General features: G+C 44.0%; 1 protein-coding gene across 1 annotated transcript; it reads right to left on the reverse strand.

Annotated features, from left to right (window-relative positions):
- Nucleotides 1–14,122: 14,122 nt before the first annotated feature.
- Nucleotides 14,123–15,849, reverse strand: LOC147668855 (uncharacterized). Its single transcript, XM_086948396.1, has one exon. The coding sequence runs from the start codon at nt 15,847–15,849 to the stop codon at nt 14,221–14,223; it is 1,629 nt and encodes a 542-aa protein (XP_086804522.1). The 3' UTR covers nt 14,123–14,220.
- Nucleotides 15,850–19,641: the final 3,792 nt, after the last annotated feature.

Below are 19,641 nucleotides of genomic sequence, written 5' to 3' on the forward strand. Positions count from 1 at the left end.
TGGGGTAATCTGCTCTGGCTCATGGTGGTCCCATGATCCTACGGGTGGGGTAATATGCTCTGGCTCATTGTGGTCTCATGATCCTATGGGTGGGTAATCTGGTCTGGCTCATGGTGGTCTCATGATCCTATGGGTGGGGTAATCTGGCCTGGCTCATGGTGGTCTCATGATCCTACAGGTGGGGTAATCTGGTCTGGCTCATGGTGGTCTCATGATCCTATGGGTGGGTAATCTAGTCTGGCTCATGGTGGTCCCATGATCCTACAGGTGGGGTAATCTGCTCTGGCTCATGGTGGTCCCATGATCCTACGGGTGGGGTAATCTGCTCTGGCTCATTGTGGTCTCATGATCCTATGGGTGGGATAATCTGGTCTGGCTCACGGTGGTCTCATGATCCTACGATCATGCCCCCCATCACGAAGGCCCGGATGGGGGGCAGGTCTTTTAGATATCTGGCCGCCAAGCAATGGAATACCCTCCCTTTGGAGTTACGCTTGGAGCCTTCGTAATCCATCTTCAGAAAGAAACTTAAAACTCACTTGTACGGGAGGTAGGCGACCGTGGGGGCGGCTGGGACTGTTTACTCCACTTATCATAACGCGGGGACACGCCGGTGCGCGTAACCAGGCGCTTTATAAACTGCCCAAATAATAAAAATACGATGGGGGGGTAATCTGGTCTGGCTCATGGTGGCCTCATGATCCTACGATGGGGGGGTAATCTGGTCTGGCTCACGGTGGTCTCATGATCCTACAGGTGGGGGGGGGTAATCTGGTCTGGCTCATGGTGGTCTCATGATCCTACGATGGGGGGGTAATCTGGTCTGGCTCATGGTGGCCTCATGATCCTACGGTTGGGATAATCTGGTCTGGCTCACGGTGGCCTCATGATCCTACGGGTGGGGTAATCTGGTGTGGCTCATGGTGGCCTCATGATCCTATGGGTGGGATAATCTGGTCTGGCTCACGGTGGCCTCATGATCCTATGGGTGGTCTGGCTCATGGTGGTCTCATGATCCTACAGGTGTATTCATCTGGTCTTGCTCATGGTGGTCTGATGATCCTACGGGTGGGGGTAATCTGGTCTGGCTCTAGGTGGTCTCATGATCCTACGATGGGGGTTAATCTGGTCTGTCTCATGGTGGTCTGATGATCCTATGGGTGGGGGTAATCTGGTCTGGCTCTAGGTGGTCTCAATGACCTACGGGGGTGTAATCTGGTCTGTCTCATGGTGGTCTCATGGTCCTACGGTAGGGGGTTAATCTGGTCTGTCTCATGCTGGTCTCATAATCCTATGGGTGGGTGGGATAATCTGCTAAATTCTGTGAATAGATTGAATCAAGTGTGATTGTTCTATCTTTGCTTTTTAACTGTATTTTCCAAATTGTCAAAGTCATGTCAGCAAATGTCAAAACTGTACATTTCTGGTTAATGGACCGTTCCTGGAGAGCGGCGGCATCCACACAGTCATCGAGTTGGTTTTTTTCAGAAATCAGTCTACAGCGAAGCATTGTTACTGGTTACCTGCTGTTCCTCCAGGTTCCTGGTCCACTAGTTTGGGCATACCTTTGTTCTCTTTATTGCATCACTTTGTTTACTGTGCGGTAACATGGGCTTCCCTCCTCCACACCCCCACTAGGCGTTATTGCATGGATTCAGAGGAAAGGAGGGATGGCCAGTTCAGAAGTTCAGTGCTTCAGGGTCTTTAACAGCTTTATTTAGCACCGTAATGACTCTTGGTTTGATTCCAGAATCATGCAAGTCTTCCATAACCGTGGTGATTCACAAGAAAGGGGGGAGAGACGACCCCTCCAACTATCAGCTAATTTCCTTCATAGACAACATCAGGAAAATCTTTGGGAAACTCTTACAGTCACGACTCGAGACCTGGACAGAGGAGAACTATATTCTCTCTAACCTTCAGGCCGGATCCTGAAAAGGCCAAAGTAGAATCGACCCGGCTCTGAGGTTGTACATGATCTGTATGAAGTACGTGTCCCTGGAAACTCCCCACTCTTCGTGGTCTTTGGAGACCTAAAAACAGGATTCTATTCTGTTGCCGCTCCGTCCTTCATAGTGTTCTGGAGGAAGGAAGTTCCCAAGCAACTATTTGAGTATCCGAAAGGATCCGCCCCCGTGGCAATCATTCCAGAATAAGATTCAGTGTAAAAGGAGAATGCACAGAGAAGTTTGAAATAAACATTGGCGTTGGGCAGGGTTGCGTACTTGCCCCAGCTTTATTCAACATTCACATCAATGGAACGGATTCTCTCAGGAATCTTGGTCTCCATGTTCCGATATTGGAGAAGGAGAATATTCCGATCCGGCTCGTTACAGATGATACAGTAATATTAGCGCGTACTGAAAAATCAATGCATCAACTGTTGGAAGGCTTCGAGCTAATCTGTAAGGTACAGAAGTTAATAATCAATAAAGAGACAAATATATGATCATTAATCCTAAATCAAAGTTATTGTTGACATTCAGGATTGATGGTAAACCAACTAAGCGAGTTAAAACATGGCTACCTCGGCATACGAATGGATGACCATTTATGTTGGAAAGCTCATCTGGCGAAGTCGGAAACAAACTTGTCGCCACGATTCTACATTTTGCTAACTCAAGCAGCAAGAGACCAATAAAACTAGCACTGACACATTCAAGACAAATGCACGGGTGGCCTGCTCTTATGGTGCTAACTGTGGGATTTTACGAAGGTTCACGCTGTTCAAAAACTGGGAAAATGTTCTTGTGACGTGTACTGAACCTGGGTACTGGCACCCCAATGACAGTATTAACAGCTGAGGGTTCACGGGAGGGTCTCAACCCGTAAGACTCCAGGTGCGAGTGTGGTCGGCTCCAGCTCTTGCCTCATATAGAATGGTCCCGCAGGAACTGCGACGATGCAGAATTACAATAGTTTACCCTGGTTTAAGTACATTACGAACGTTCTAACATACACTAGTTGAGTAGAGCAATAGAATAACCTGGAACTGATGAATAAGGCAACCATAGAACTGGTTAAAAAGAAATATTGCCCATTCATGTGGCGCAAGCAAGAAGCCAGGAAAGGCATCCTTGCGACTAATTACCAGAAAGTAAAATGTGAACTGCACTGGGAGCAGTTCAAGGACTTGCTGTTCCCTCCTGAGAAAAGGGCTTTATATTTCATGTTCAGATTAGGAACTCTTCCGGTGGGGGCCTTTGCTAAATCATGGGTAAAGCCCCTGGAGGCGGATCTAACATGTGTCCCAGTACATAAGGGGGCCTGAGTCATTTATGTGTTTTATTCTGCTGTGTGATATGTCGCTTAAAATCCAAAGGTACTACCTACGTCCTCTTTTTCTAAAATGTAATCTGAGATGCTGCAGTGCAGCACTTTTCTTATGTTATAGAACGGATCGTATGGAGATTTGCCAGGCAGTTGCTTTGTATATGCAGACCTACTACAGACAGCAGCGAAGGAAGTGAGTGCAAACCATAAACCAACTGTAGTGATGGTTTTGCCATTTTCCGTTTGTCTCTGGGGGCTGTGGTCGTCCTTTTTTATATCTGCCCTCATAAACTGGAGCGTAGCTCGACTCTGGTATTAAAGGCACTAGGGAAAAATGGATGACCTGGAGCCCCTTATTGACTGGACAGAGCATCGAGAGGTATTGTTGCACATTTCTACTTGCACCTGCACTTTATAAAATGCTCGCTTAGGTGTTGGCCGTCCATTGGCCCATATCTAAGGGTTAATTTCCATTGAGCAAAACTGTAATTCTTTGGTCAAATCCTTGTTTTTGTAACATAATAGATAACGTATGCGCAGCAGGCTTGTGCTCTTGTTTTATTTCTGTTGCTTATAAGACAGCTTCCAGGCTTCCTAATAGGTTTAATTGCTCTGAGTAGGCAGCAAGCAGACGGAGACGCAGGTGTCTGCACCTCGGTATGCGCTTGTTACTTAGGACGCTTTGTAAGATCTAATGACCGCTCTATCTAATTGATTGGTTTTAATAGTGATGTACGTCATCCGTTTGCACTTGCACTTCACGTCAGATCATGGATTATGCGCAAAGTGTAGTATTTATATGATCTATGATTAAGTCGTTTTAAATGAACAAGAATTGTGATTGTTTTATTACGTGCTGTAAACATCAATGTTTTAGGCGTTATGGCATAAACCGCTGACAATAAACCTTTGCCATCAAGTACCACACATGCAGGAATGCTCAGTGGGTTATGCGCTGCTAGATTTAACATGGACGTCTGTGGAAGTGTGTCCCTCCAGAAAGTAGAGTAGATCATACGGGGGTCAAGACAGATTTATTTAAGTATCACAGCTACAGAGACCCCATCAATCATCAAGCTAAGACCGAATGACAAATTCCAGCCCACGGCCCAGCACCCATCCCCACATTTCAGAGTATCATGACACAGGACGACACACCTTCTCCCCCTAACACAATCTAAACTTAAAGAAAATAAAAGGAAACTTAACTATGAATGCAAAGGATGCTAAGAACATAATAGAGAATGCAGTTACGATCTTTGAAGAACTCAACAAAGCGAATTCATAGGCAAGGAGAAAACTGGGGTGCATGGGAAATGGGAAAGAGCTCACTTTAAAAAACGCAATCGTGCAAACGGCGGGGAATACATTTCAAGCGAAGTGGCCCAGAGCCCCTTTCTCGTGCAACAGGCTCTTCCATCTCAGAGCCCGAATCAGGCTCACTCCTCTTTATTGCATTTTCGAAAACCTTGATAACCTTAAACGGAAGACTGAATTTGGATCTGGGAGACCTGATCTTGACTCAGTCTCCCACGTCGACCACTGTTCTCTTCACAGCCCTCCTTTTATCATACAAGATCTGTATTTTTTTCATCACCTCTTTCTCTCTTTCCAGTCCTCAATATTGCCTACTGTTAGACCTGGTAGCATTGGCGTGAGACTCCCTTCCACTTCTAGTACTGCCATGTCGACTTGGTAAGTGCACCCACTGACCAGTCCCTAAACCTTCCCTTTTCTACACGGTAGCCACCCCTAAGGTAGGCCCTAGGGCAGGGTGCATTGTATGTGAGCACTGTGCCACTGCTATTCAGTGCCACAGTGCAAGTGCTCCCTATATTAATTTGATGTCATGGATTAATGACTCCATGATTGGCTTATTTGGTTTAAATGTCAGACCCTAGTACAGTGCACTGCGTGTGCCCAGGGCCTGTAAGTCAAATGCTGCTGGTGGGCTTGCAGCACTGATTGTGCCACCCACAGAAACAGCTTGTGTAAAGTGTGTCTCAGGCCTGCCATTGCAGAGCCTGTATGCAGTCTAGTACTGCCATGTGGACTTGGTAAGTGCACCCACTCACAGATTTACGTTCATTATTTCTCACTGGGGTTCATTGGGCACATATACACAATAGTAAGCACAGTTATTTTGTCTCACTATCACTTGGGTCACCACTTTTTTTGTGGTTCTCGAAAAGGAGAACAAACACTGTTTTTCCTGTCTTTTCTTTACTTCTTACATACTCAGAGAGAGAGTTACCGATGATGAGAAGTGGGTAAGCTGGCGATTGTTAGTCAGCAACCCCGTTGGCGGTTCTACCGTGAGGTACTCTCTCCCTTCTCTCACATTTTGTCAGAGCTGGAAGGTGGGGAGTCTGGATTGTAGCAGTTGTTGCTTTTAGTGAGACACTGTGACAAACAAGAGTAGCTGAACTGTACACACTCGAGGGAATTGAGAATGGTATTGAAAACCCCGGATTTGTTATTTACGATAACTAAGTGTCTTTTAGGTGAGGCCTTATGTTGTTTATAAAGTGCACCCACTGACCAGTCTCTAAACCGTCCCTTTTCTACATGTTAGCCACACCTAAGGTAGGCCCTAGGGCAGGGTGCATTGTATGTGAAAGGTAGGACATGCACTGATGTGTGTAGCATGTCCTGGTAGTGAATTACAGCCAATTTTGTTTTTCACTACTGCAAGGCTACCAGTCCCCATAGGCCAGAATGGGCAGTTTGGTTATAACACCTTATAATCTGAACTATCCCAGGGAAAATGGTAGAAAGACGAATTTAATATGCCTGAACTCAGAATGATAAAATACATCTTTTAGTGAAGTTGGTTTTAAACATTCTGTGTTTGAAACTACCACTTTTAGAAATAGGTATTTTCTTGCCTAACCATCCAAGCCTGCTTCTGCAAGGATGTGTATTCCATGTCTGGTCTGTGAGTGACAGGGGCTGAGGGGGCTCCAGGAGACAGGGTGAGTCAGCACTGGGCTGAATAGACCTATCTGCATGTAGAGTGGTGAGAGGAGTAGCACCTGGGCCTGAATAGGGCTGTGCCTGCCTTCCACAATGCTGGCTCCACCTCCTGTGGTGTGTCTGTTGACCCTGGCCCACCCTGACAAAGGAAGAAGTTGTGCACTGGCAGGATGCACCCAGAACTGGTTTAGACTAGGTACAGACACTCTCTACCTTCAGAGACAAAGGATTTGTGTGTATAAAAAGGGGGACCCAGACCCCAGAACTTTAGATCACTTCTGGGAATCAAGGAGAAGAACAAGAGAATCAGCAGGAGTTTTTGACTACCCCTATACCAGTGTGTTGTTTGCTGGAGATGACCTTCAGTGGTTTCTTTATTGCCAAGGAAAGGAGAAAAGACTTTTATTGAAACTTTCATCATCTTGCAGAAAATCTTCAAGGGCTTGAATTTGAGCATGCCTCCTGTCTGAAGTCTCAGGGATACAAAGACTTCACCCCATATGCGTGCCTGCATCTGGAACTTGCTTTTCTGGCTGCTACAGAAGGAAATTGCAAAACTGACGCCGGCGAGCAAAGCCATAATCTGCATCGAAGCCGTGAGCGCTGCTCTGACTTACAATGTAGACCCGACGCCGGCCGCCGTGCCATATCGACACCAACAAGCGACATCGTAACCTGCCACAAGCCCTCAGCGCTGCTCCGACTTTGTGACGTATGCACGAAGCCAGCTGCTATGCCGCATCGCCTCCAAAGCCAACATCATTGTGGAGCCGATCCTCGAAGTGGGTGGTCAAGAATCCATCGGCATTGTGACATTGTACGGAACCGTGGTTTCGGCGCTATCGTAAGGAACCAACGCCTCCCCTGCTTTGTGCAAGCATCGAGGACCTGACACGTCGCCTCCCTGAAGCAAGGAACCGACGCAGCACAGCGCCAACTACGCTGTGAGCTGTCTTTGTTTTCACTTTTCCAAGGTACTGTTCTTTGTGGGTCTGTTTTGACTGCGCGCTCGAAGCCGCGCACCTCACGGTCGGCGCCGTACTTTGGGATTTCTTTGACCTCGACGTCGTGATAACTCCAGTTGGGGTTATCTGTTGCTAAAAACTGCGTTTAAGTGAATAACCTATTTTTGAGCTACTTCTACCATCTTATTTCTGCTTACAGTATTGTGGATTTTTGTCGTTTGAGTCTTGTGTTAAGTCTATATTAGGAATACTTATTTTTATAAAACCTGTGTTGTGTACATCTGTAGTGTTTTCCCTGTATTACTGTAAGTGTTCACAAATGCTTCACACACTGCCTCTGAGATAAACCTTACTGCTCGTGCCAAGCTACCACAGGGTTGAGCAGGGGTTATTTTAGGAGTGTCGCCCCCCTATTCTGACTAGAATCAAGGGTCCCTATTTGAACAAAGGTGCAAGCCATTGCCGACTAGAGACCCCCAGTTCTAAAACCCACCTTTTCATCCACTAAGGTTCTTTTGATCATTACCCACAACAGAGTGACCTCCATGTTGGGGACCCTTCCTTTAAATAAACAAAAGGGAGTTTCACCAGTGGACGAACAAGAAGTGAACCTATACTCGCTAACCTACTTCCTCATGGCCAACTCCCAACTTTCACCACAGACAACAGCTTGTTGCAGAGTCTCTTTAACAACCTTGACAAACCTTTCCACCACACCATTGCTTTGTGGATGGTACAGGGCCACCTTCTTATGCTTGATCCCCCTGGAACTCAGAAACTCTTCCATGACTAAGGTTGTGAACTGAACACCATTGTCTGACAAGAGTGTTAACTGGAAACCCTCATGTTCAAATAACTCTTCTAGAAACTCAATCACTTCACCAGACTCAACGGAATTAACCACCTTTGATATCAGGCCAATGGGAAAACATATCAATACACACGATCAAATTGAGATCCTGAGTCTTCAACTTCACAGGTCCCAAAATATCTATGAAAGTGTCCACCACGGACCAGTAGCCTGTTCCCTAATAACCATGGGTTGAGACCTGCACTTCAATATCCTGTCATAACACGCACATTCACGCACCAACCTATCTACATGTACATCCATGGCAGACCACCAATATTCTTACCTGATACTTTGCTTTGTCTTGGCAATGCCTATGTGCGAGGTGTGAGCACTCTTTACTAGCTTATCATTTAGAGCAAGGGGTGCAACCAACTTACTACCACACACGAGGAGACCATCCTCCCCGCCAGATCTTCCCTAACTTGCCAAAAGCCTTCGAGGACCTCCTCACAGTCCTTCTTCTCACACTAACCACCTTTGACCATGGTGAGGACTTTCTGCAAGTCTAAACCGATCATGTGATGTTCCCTCCACTCTCTCTCTGAAATCAACCCTTCGCTAATCACAAACAAATTAATTCCTTCCTTCAATTATTCACCTCCAAACCTCTCAACATCATCTGTCATTTCATACTCCACACCACCAGTCTTGACAGACAGTGTGCCAGAACTGTAGAGCCACAACCCACTTCCGTATCCCATGGGAGACAGAGTCAATGCCTTTCTTGGAGAAGACCTCCCTAAGAGGTTTGTGATCAGTACGAATTCTGAACCTTTTCCCCCACAAATCCTTTCTCAGCTTGCGCACTGCCCAGGAAACACCCAGAGCTTCTTTCTCCACAACAGAACAGTTGCATTCAGCACCCCTCAAGGGCCTAGAGAGGAACATAATCGTTTTAACCTCCCCATCAACCTTTTGCAAAATAACTGCTCCTAACCCCTTTGAGCTGGCATCAGTGATGAGATAAGATTCCTTTGTAGGGTCAAAACTTCCTAGACAAGGTGCTTCATTCAGATGTTTCTTAATGCACTCAAACTCTTCCTCACAGCCCTTGGACCAAACAAGTGTGCCTCCCTTCTTGAGAAGAGACCTCAAACAAGAGGTTTTCCCTGCAAAGCTCGGAATGAACTTGTGATAAAATTCAGCCATGCTGAGAAACTTTACAAACTCTTCTTTGTTCAAAGGGTTGTGCAAATTACAAATGGTGCTTAGGTTTGATGCCTGCAGCGGACACAAAATGCCCAAGGTACTCTAATTCTTTGACATCAAATTTGCACTGGTCAGCAATAAGGGTGAGGTCAGCATCACATACCTTCTTCAAAACTGACCTCAGCCTCCCATTATGATCCTCAAGATCCACACCAAAGATGAGCACATCATCTGGGTACACCTTGAAACCCTGAAGGCTTCCAAGAATGCCCTCCATCGCCCTCTGAAAAACTGAGGCCGCAGAAATCAGTCGAAAGGCATTCTTAGAAACCTAAAGGTACCAAAGGGTGTTACCCAGGAGGTAAAGTCCTGGGAAGAGGAGTAAATGTTCTGAATGCTCTGAAGAGGATTGAAGGCCGGCCTGGTGATAGGCGGAGGTCAAGTCCAAGGAAAAAAATGCCTTGCCCACTCAAGAGAACACAGCATTTTAGTTATGTGGGTGAAAGCATAATGATCAACAATAACTGCTTTGTTGAGCTCCCTCAAGCTCACACAGAGCCTAGCCTCCCCATTGGCTTTGCGGGCCATAACAACAGAAGAGACCCACAACGTTGCTTCAACTTCTTGAATGATAAACTTGGCTAAGAGATTGCCTAATTCAACTTTCATGCTCTCCCTTACTTACAGAGGTGCATTTCTGACCTTAGCTGTTTTTGGAACAGCGTTAGATTTGACCTTTATCCCATGTACATAGTTTTTGAAACAAACACAGTTCACCAGCAAAGACCTCAAGGAATTCCTTGATCCAGTCTTGATTAGCATTACTAACAACCCTAACTGGTGGTAATTCTTTTAGGCAGACAGATCTCATTGGGATAAAGGCAGATATGTAGATCACGTTGATGGAAGCAACTTATGAGCGAGTCCCGCTTCATCGAGACATAGATTTTACCAGGGAGGACTCTCCCTTTGAAGTCAATTGTGCCCCAGAAATAACCCAGCAACTCAATAGTCACCCCACCTTAACCTTTTGGTCTAATGTCTGGCTTCAACAGGGTAAGTTTCCCCAGCAGATTACACTCATAAAATGTTTTGGGGACTAGCGGTCTCTTGGCCCCAAAGTCGAAGAGCATGCTCACTAGAGCATCACTGATCAAAACTAGCTCCTGAGGGCCATCTCTAGCATTCCCTGTGACAGGGAGAACATTGATTCCTTCTAAATCTTCTTCATAAAGATAAACTTCCCTGACTTTTTATGCTCGTGGCCCGTTCTGCAGCTCTTTGAGACGTGACCTTTTCTCTCACAAGTTTTGCACATGGCCTTCCAGCCTGGGCAGTCTTTAACCCGTTGACTGTGGCGCGAATTTCACCGCTGTGCGGGCATATTAATGAGTGGGTGCAGTTCGGACAGCCCCTAGTCGTCCTCCGCATATGCCCACTGTGATGTTAGGGGGCCGTCCGACGCACGCAACAGGTTAAAGCTGGCCATATGGCCAGAGTTGCCACACCTGAAGCACTTCCTCTGAAAATTCTTTGTGTTAAAGGGCTTTGAAGTGGTGCTCAATTTGGGTTTAACAAATCTATCCACCACCACCTTGACATTACTGTTCTCCTTTTTATCACCTGTACTGTCTTTGCGTATAATATCAACACACACTTTTGAATGCCCATGACTTTTGGCTATGGTCAGCACTTCTTGAAGAGATGGTGTGTCTTTTTACCACAGGGCATGTCTTGTTTTGTCGAGGGTGCATCCTAACATGAACTAATCTCTTAAGCGATCCTCTAAAGCGGCACCAAAATTGCACGTGGAAGCCAATTTGCGCAAGGTAGTTATGTACTGTTCGACCGACTCATCCTGCCTTTGCATCCTTCTCCCGAAGTGATATTGTTCAAGGACTGTACTCACCTTGGGGAGGTGGTGCAAGTCCAACTTTTTGAAGCAGATCTCGTATTCATTAAGAGTGTCGGAGTCACTATCAGAGAGTTCAGGAAGGTGTTCAAAGAATTCTTGTCCCTCAGAGCCCAAACAATGCATTAACAATGAGGCTTTCCTCTCTGCGCTTAAGTGCCACAGACACGAGCATAATGTGTGGAAACCTTCTTCCACGAGAGAGGAGGAACTTCTGGAGATGTCAACAAGAAGGGAGGGGCAGTGACATTTTGCATGATGTACGAGCTATGTTTTCACCTAGTTACTACTTAAGGGTGATCTTCAGTGATCTGCGTACAGTGCACAATATCCACAAACCTTATAAGCTGTGCGCATCAGCGGAACTGCGTGAAACTTCACCAACTAAAATTTAGGCCAATGTGCACAATGCCAGAACTTATATTTGCTGTGAGCATCAGTAGAACGATCAGCCCGATTACTAATGGCACATATTTATTCAGGGAGGAGTCACTTTAGTTTGGTGCTCAATTCCATGTGTAGATGTGAGTCTGGTGGTGCCTGATAACTGAAAGGCACACATTTGTTTACATACAATTTCATATATGTCTGATTTATTATTCCTATTACAGCGCCTTCTACCTTGAGAAGGCCCATCCGAGACCAGTGTGTGGACAAAACCCATGCCGACAAATCGAGGACAAAGGGATTGGAACATGGTCTAGGAACACTTACAACAAATCCTACATCAAACCTCACATTTAACTGATGGAGAGCTATGATCGACCTGAAGCGTAATACTGAGAAAAAGTAACCTGGAGAATTGCTGCAAATTAAAGTAAATTAAAAAAAACTAATAAAGAACTACATAACCACAGCTGTGGGACCTGGAAGCCGATTGTTTCTCAATAAAGCCCTAGTTTGTGATTACCTTACAGTGCTCACATTATCATCCGCGCTAGAAGAGATGGGAGCCTGGGGTGTCTGGTCACAGAAGCTCATTTACATACAAAGGGGGTGACAGCCTGTTCACAACGCACAGCACAACTTGCTTACATAAAGTGCTAGTACACAGAACAAGGTAAAGTCTTGTGTCGCTTTTTTTCATTTTCTTTAATATATCCTGCACCACGCTCTCTTCTTCTCTTCTCCCATTTCAATTCATCATAAATTACTCAATTTCACTATTGCTTAATCAGCACGGCACAAGTCGGGGGGGGAGGGTTAGCCGCAGTTTAAGGGGTCCCCCCACTATTATCTAGAAACGGGACTCAGTTCCACCTAGATCCTTAGTCTGCAACTGGTAATTGTTACTTTGTGCCCCAGCACTGCAGACACAGGCCTCTGAGTGTTAGTTTGTGTAAGTGGCGCAAGAGAGAGACAGAGAACTTGACAAAATTAGCCCTTTTATTGCTTAATACATTGTAAATGTGAAACACTTTGGGGCTTAGGGGCTGGATAAAGAATAACATCAGGAAACAAGCGCAAATTAAAAGCAAATTTTATTTATTCACTGAAAACTGTTTAAAAATTTAATTTCCAAGTTTCACATATCTGTTCAAAAATATTTACACTTTCAGTCATTTCCGAGTTTAGTTACAAACTAAAAGTGGGAAAAACACATGATGTATAATACACTGAAACCCAAAACTTCTTTTTACATTATTTTATGTTTCTTGTTTTTTGTTTTTAAAACAGGCCGTCGACCTTTTCCGTGAAAATTATTATGAGGCCCGACATCACTTCTTGTGACATCACTACATGTGACGCCATTGCGATTTGCATATGATAATGGGTTCCATCACTATTTTCCTTACTTGTGCCCTGTTCATTGGCATGACATGGGTCTATAAGTATTAAAAATAAATATATAAATTCACAGGTATTCAGCCCGTTTCTCTGTTGATGTCACACATTGACATGTATTTGGCTGCTTCTTCAATTTTAAGGTGAATACAAGTCCCCTGCCATTCCCCCTCCTTCCGTTTCTCTCTTTCTTTTTCTCCCCCTTTCTTTGTGTCTCTCATTCTCTTTATCTCGCCCCCTCTCTATCTCCCACACACTCCTGTTAGCTTTAGCTTCATGAATGTCACTGCCACTTCTGGCATTCATACAACAAATTCTTCAGAACATTTGAGAACAAGGGACAATCAGTGTGGAAGACGAGTTGCTGTCAGTGCAACTGATTGTCCTTGTACATATATGCTTTTGATGTGGGTTTTCGCTATTTCACCACATTCTTCAGAGTCTGCTGCTTACAGTGGTTCAATTCTGGTAAAAAGTAGAGTTTGGCAAGACACTGAATTAATAGAGAGAGCCAAGTCGGAGAGGAGCCACGGGTCCCACTTAGCTATAAGGCCCAAGGCACAAGCTGATTCATCAACCGATAGCAGTCTGTAAAAGATGCAGCAAACGTTACTTAAAAACAAGGTATATGCTCTTTTATATCTAAAAATAGGTTATTTCTTGAACACCTGTGCTTCACTTTAGTTCATTACATGTACTGCAGTGGCATGTGTTAATAGTAATTCATACATTTTTTCAATGAAGCTTCCCATCTCCAGAGCCCTGACAACATGTCCACTCTGGGTGTTTTGAGTTCATAGGTTTTATTACTAATCCGACAAGTTAGCTGGAAATACCGTTGTTAGTCCTAGTATTGCTCAGTGTTGCTTTTACAGGTAGTGTGGTCAGGTGCGATTTAATGTTTTTCTTTGTATCTCTTCTTCACCAAATAAAAATCAACAATGTTTCTTTTCTTTTAGTCCACATTGTGCTCAGCTCCCACTATGTATCCTGATACATCATGTCGCTTTGCTATGTAAACGGAAGTGAACAATCACTGTAAACACACACTTTTATAACTCTGCAAATACTGTTATCTGTTTTTCTTCTTTACTGCTAGTCGGGTCTTCTATCATCCGGTATTTCAATGTTCCACATAATTAGAATTTTATCTTTTTCTGTAATTCATTCCTCTCACAATAACTGCACTGTTCAGCTCTTGTCTATGTCCTTATATGGGTCAATATTATTTTTGATGTTCTTAAGTTCTTTCCGGAATCTCTGCATCTCTAGCATTATTTCCATGTGAGTTAAATTAAGGAGTTTATTCACTGAGGGCTGTGTGGGATCGGAAATTGACAAAAGCCCTTCTCACTTTCAGTGCCCTTATATGTTTTCTCCCTGTGTGTTTGTTGATGACTTTGTAGCTCTAATAGTAGACTAAAGCTCTTCCCACATTCATTGCACTTGAGTGGCTTTCCCCCTGTGTGTGTTTGTTGATGTTTTCGTAGGGTTGATAACCGACTAAAGCTCTTCAAACATTCACAGCAATCATATGGTTTTTCCCCTGTGTGTATTCGCTGATGTCTTTGTAGGTCTGATAATTGACTAAAGCTCTTCCCACATTCATTGCACTTGAATGGTTTTTCCCCTTTGTGTATTCGCTGATGTCTTTGTAGGTCTGATAATTGACTAAAGCTCTTCCCACATTCATTGCACTTGAATGGTTTTTCTCCTGTGTGAGTTTGCTGATGATACCTTAATGCTGAAGAGTAACTAAAACTACTCTCACATTCACTACAATGATAGGGTTTGTTACCCGTATGTGTTCGCTGATGACTTTTTAGCACTGATAATTGACTAAAGCGCTTCCCACATTCACTGCAGTTGAATGGCTTTTCCCCTGTGTGTGTTTGATTATGTCTCTGAAGGCTTGATAAGTGTCTAAAGTACATCGCACATTCACTACACCTGAATGTTTTTTCCCCTGTGTGTATTCGCTGATGAATCCTTAATGGTGAAGAGTCAATAAATGCACTGTCACATTCACTGCAATGGTATGGCTTTTCCCCTGTATGTGTTCGCTGGTGTATTTGTAGTTCTGATAACTGACTAAAGCTCTTTACACATTCATTGCACTTGAATGGTTTTTCTCCTGTGTGAGTTTGCTGATGTGTTTGGAGGTTTGATAATCGATTAAAGCACTTTGCACATTCACTGCACTTGAATGGTTTTTCCCCTGTGTGTATTCGCTGATGTGTTTGGAGGTTTGATAAGTGACTAAAGCTCTTTACACATTCATTGCACTTGAATGGTTTTTCTCCTGTGTGAGTTCCCTGATGATACCTTAATGCTGAAGAGCTGTGAAAACTACTGTCACATTCACTACAATGAAAGGGTTTTTCCCCCGTGTGTGTCCGCTGGTGACTTTTTAGGTCTGATAACTGACCACAGCTCTTCCCACATTCATTGCACTTGAATGGCTTTTCTCCTGTGTGAGTTCGCTGATGAGACCTTAATGCTGAAGAGTAACTAAAACTACTGTCACATTCACAACAATGATAGGGTTTTTCCCCCGTGTGTGTTCGCTGATGAATGTGTAGGCCTGATAATCGACTAAAGCTCTTCCCACATTCACTGCAGTTGAATGGCTTTTCCCCTGTGTGCGTTCGCTGATGTGTTTGGAGGGTTGATACGTGTCTAAAGCACTTTGCACATTCACTGCACTTGAATGACTTTTCTCCTGTGTGTGTTCGCTGGTGTATTTGTAGTTCTGATAACGTACTAAAGCTCTTTACACATTCACTGCACTTGAATGGTTTTTGTCCTGTGTACGTGTGCTGATGAAGCTTGAGTTGTGATGACAAACTAAAGCTCTTGCTGCAGGTGTATGATTCTTCTTTCTTGGTTACGGTCTGTGGGTCGGGTATATATTTGTCTACATCCCATGACTGCATTTCCTGATGGGCCAATATGGCTGATTAAGTACTTGTGTTTTTCTCACACACTTTAAATGTGTGCTGTATTTTGCACGTTTGATTTCTGTTTTAACAATAAAATGCAATAGCCACCAAATATTTGCCACACTCCTAATACGTAGAAGGTGTCTTTGTAGCCGATTGTGCCTCTAGATTGGATTATGGCTATGCACGCTTGCGGGTAAAGTTGTATCTTCCTTCCGGCCGGTGCAAATTGGAACAGCCTTTTGTTTTGTAGATATAAGAACTTATATTTCCTTTAGCCGTCAGTTGTCTGGCTTCACTCTGTTGTGCTTTTCTCCGGTTGCTGTGGTTTGGCCAGAAAGAGTTTACAATCCACCCAGAGCACTGAATGATGGTTGTAATCACATCATACCGATACCATAATCAAAGTTGGTATTGGACATTGGTTTATACAGCAGGCGGTTTGTTATTGTTGTTGCCTTAATTTTCCTAAGGTCATTTCTTCGTCTTGTGTCGTGGAGGTGCACAGCTCAGACTCTTACATCCACCGAACTGCCCTTGACTGCTTCATCCAGTTACTGTCAGTTTGTGTGCAGGTTCCTCTGTCGCCGACTGCGCTGATGTTTTCCTGAATACTGTAGCTCATTATTTCTGCTATTATTGAAGATTTACAGCATTAGCTTCTTCATACATTCAAGGCTTGCTTTCTGTTCGGATGTAAAGATATTTAAAATTACTAAGTTGAAACATAATGGAATGAGAATTCACAATGTTTAACTGGTTGTAAAAGACATTTCGAGGATATTTACCAAATCTCCACGCAATGCAGCGCAACCCCCCTCCACCCCCCATGAGGCTGCGCTGCGTTGCGCGACAGGGAGGGAGCAGGAAAGTACCATATTTTCAAAGATATGGCTCTCTCCTTCCTTTTCCCTTGCTCTGGCACCGATTACAGTGGCCCTGCGCCATGCACACACCTTAGCTCCAGAGCGTGAGAGTGTGTGTGTGAGTCCAGCATAGGTTTTGTACAGGAAGGACAGCCTTCCTGTACAAAATACTATGCCAGACATGAGGAAAAGCTTTTCCCACTTTGTATGCGTGTTGAATAGTGCAGCACATATGCAAAGTCAGAAAAGGAAGGAGAAATGAAAGCATTTCTCCTTCCTTGCACCTAGTTTAAAAGGGTGCAGTTTCATCACACTAAAGCCTATCTACTGTATTTGATAAATTGGGTTTAGCGTGATATATCTTGGGTGTTTGCATGGGAACGCCCATGCACCCTCCCTTGGCAGGCCCCCATGGCACAAAGTAATGCGAAACAATGCTATGCGCAGTGTCACATTACTTTTACGTTATTTCCAGCGCAAAACAAGTTTAGCGCTGGAAAGTAAATTAGGAAAAAAAGATTTTCCACCATTTTGTGCCACCTTTGTGACGTACCAAACTGTGCAACCACCTATATGTGAGAGCATCCCTGAAATGGGCACACCATGGGTTCTTAATAAAAAGACTCCAAAAAGTTTCCTTTTAAGTTTTCGAAAGTTTCAAAGATTTCTTTATTTTTCCAAGACTGATATTTCAATTCATATCAAGCTTTTCGTATATTTCATCACGATGCATGATTCAAGGTCGTTATCTCAAAATATGCATTAATAAATACTCCAATGCATTTCGGGCATCTTGGCCCTTTATCATGGAGCCCTGAAACATCAGGATATGGCAATCAACATTCTTGTAACCATCGGATTGACACATAAAACATCTAACAACTTATATTAGCATGAAATCATAGCTCTAAATAAATAAGCATGGGCGAATTTTGCGACTTCGCGATTCGCGAATTTGCGGATTTGCGTATTCGCGGATCCGCAAATTTGCGAATTTGCGGATTCGCTGATTTTTTAAATGGTGGGGTCTTCTGTGCGAGTTCAAGTGCCTCTTGTGTGTATAAATGGTCAGAGACCGATCAGAGCAGCAGATGAAGAGAAAGAAGCTCCTGGTCACAGGAACAGCACGAGGATTGCGCTCGTGAAAGTCAAGGATTCAAAGGCCTCTATCCAGCATCACAGCTGATTTTCGACGGTAGATTTGGGAAGAAGGCACACCTGCCCAGCCTCGACGACGCTCCAGATTGTTTTTGGGCTGATGAATGAGTCACTGAATTTGAGCTTCAACTAGTTCCAGCGACCATGTGTGTGTTACTATGCAATCGCACCGATGTGCGCAGGGGTCCCTTGAGTGAGCTGTCCATCATCCTGTAACTATTTTAGGATGGCGCCGGCAAGCTGCCAGCGCCATCCTAAAATAGTTACTAAATTTGCTTCATCAGGAAGCACTAGTAGATAAAATAAAGCAGGTGCTCGTGCACCTGCTTTATTTTATCTATTAGTGCTTCCTGTTGAAGCTAAGTTAGTAACTATTTTAGGATGGCGCTGGCAGCTTGCCGGCGCCATCCTAAAATAGTTACAACAACTTCAAGCTTGAAGGCTTGAACTTTTGCCCCCCAGATCCGCCACTCGCGGATTTGCGAATTTTCGGTAAATTCGCGGGAGTTCGCGGATCGCGAATTTACCGAAAATCCGCAAAATCCGCGAGCGGAACGGATTTTGTGCTCATGCTTATAAATAAATAATTAAACATGTCGTAGGTAGCAGCGTAATCTTCAATGCAGTGGTGGGTAGCATTTAACTAATTGTGCTCAGCGAGAGAGTATCCAGTGTAATGAACAACTAGGGGCTGTGCTCGGTGAGAGTGTGTAAGGCTGTATATTAAATCCGGTGGTTTGATTTAACCGTAACGATTAACATCGCCTCTAAAAATCGTGTGGATAATTTATAACAGTGAAAGTCACCCATGCGTATTATGCAAGGGGGAACCAAACTTACTTGGAGTTCCAAATGGGTGATCTCCAATGTTTGCGAGTGTTTGGGGAGTGCCGATAGCAAAGGAAAAGTAGCGCGAATCGGCTGCTACAGTCACGTGGGGTGTGACGAGTGAAAATAGAAAAAGGAAAATAAAAGGACAATTGCCCACATGCATCAAGCATTTTTGGAGTCGCAAACGGTGCGATTCCTTAAAATCGGCCGTTTGCGATTCCAAAAATGTTTTTTGAGATGCATCATTTGTTTCTGTTGAAAATCGCTAATTTTGAGATTTTCTAAAATGCGATTGCATTTAAGGAATCGCAATTTTGCGATTCCTTAAATGCAATGCATCATTCTTATACAATTTGCGATTTTAAAGATTGCAAGTGCAAATTACCACGAGGTTGAACCTCGTGGTAATTTGCGAAATTGTTTAAAAATGCACAAAAATGCATTTTTTAAACTGTTAAGTTACAGACACACATGTCCTTAGGACATGTGTGTATGTAACTTATAGGTAAAAGTGCATTTCATGGGTGCAGGGGGGGGGTCATTCGGACCCCCCTCTCCACCCTTGAAATGGATTGATGAATTGCGATTTCAAATTGCGAATTCGCAATTCCCATTCATTCCTATGGGCATTTTGGCCCATAGGAATGAATGGGAATTGCGAATTCGCAATTTGAAATTCGCATTTTTTTATGCGATTCGGTAAAAATAGCGATTTTTACCGAATCGCAAAAAAATTGCGAAAAAAATGATGCATACCATTTTGCGATTCGTAATTTGCGATTCGGTAAATTTCGCAAATTAGGAATCGCAAAAAAGTAGTTTGATGCATGTGGGCAAATGTGTACTGCAACCAAGTGTGGCGGCCATGATTAAATGTGTCAGTAAATAGGCATGAATAGTAATCTGCGGTGTAAACCACACAGTAAGGACA

Source organism: Lissotriton vulgaris, unplaced genomic scaffold (assembly GCF_964263255.1).
Source record: "Lissotriton vulgaris unplaced genomic scaffold, aLisVul1.2 SCAFFOLD_4727, whole genome shotgun sequence".
In the NCBI taxonomy this organism is placed as follows: domain Eukaryota; kingdom Metazoa; phylum Chordata; class Amphibia; order Caudata; family Salamandridae; genus Lissotriton; species Lissotriton vulgaris.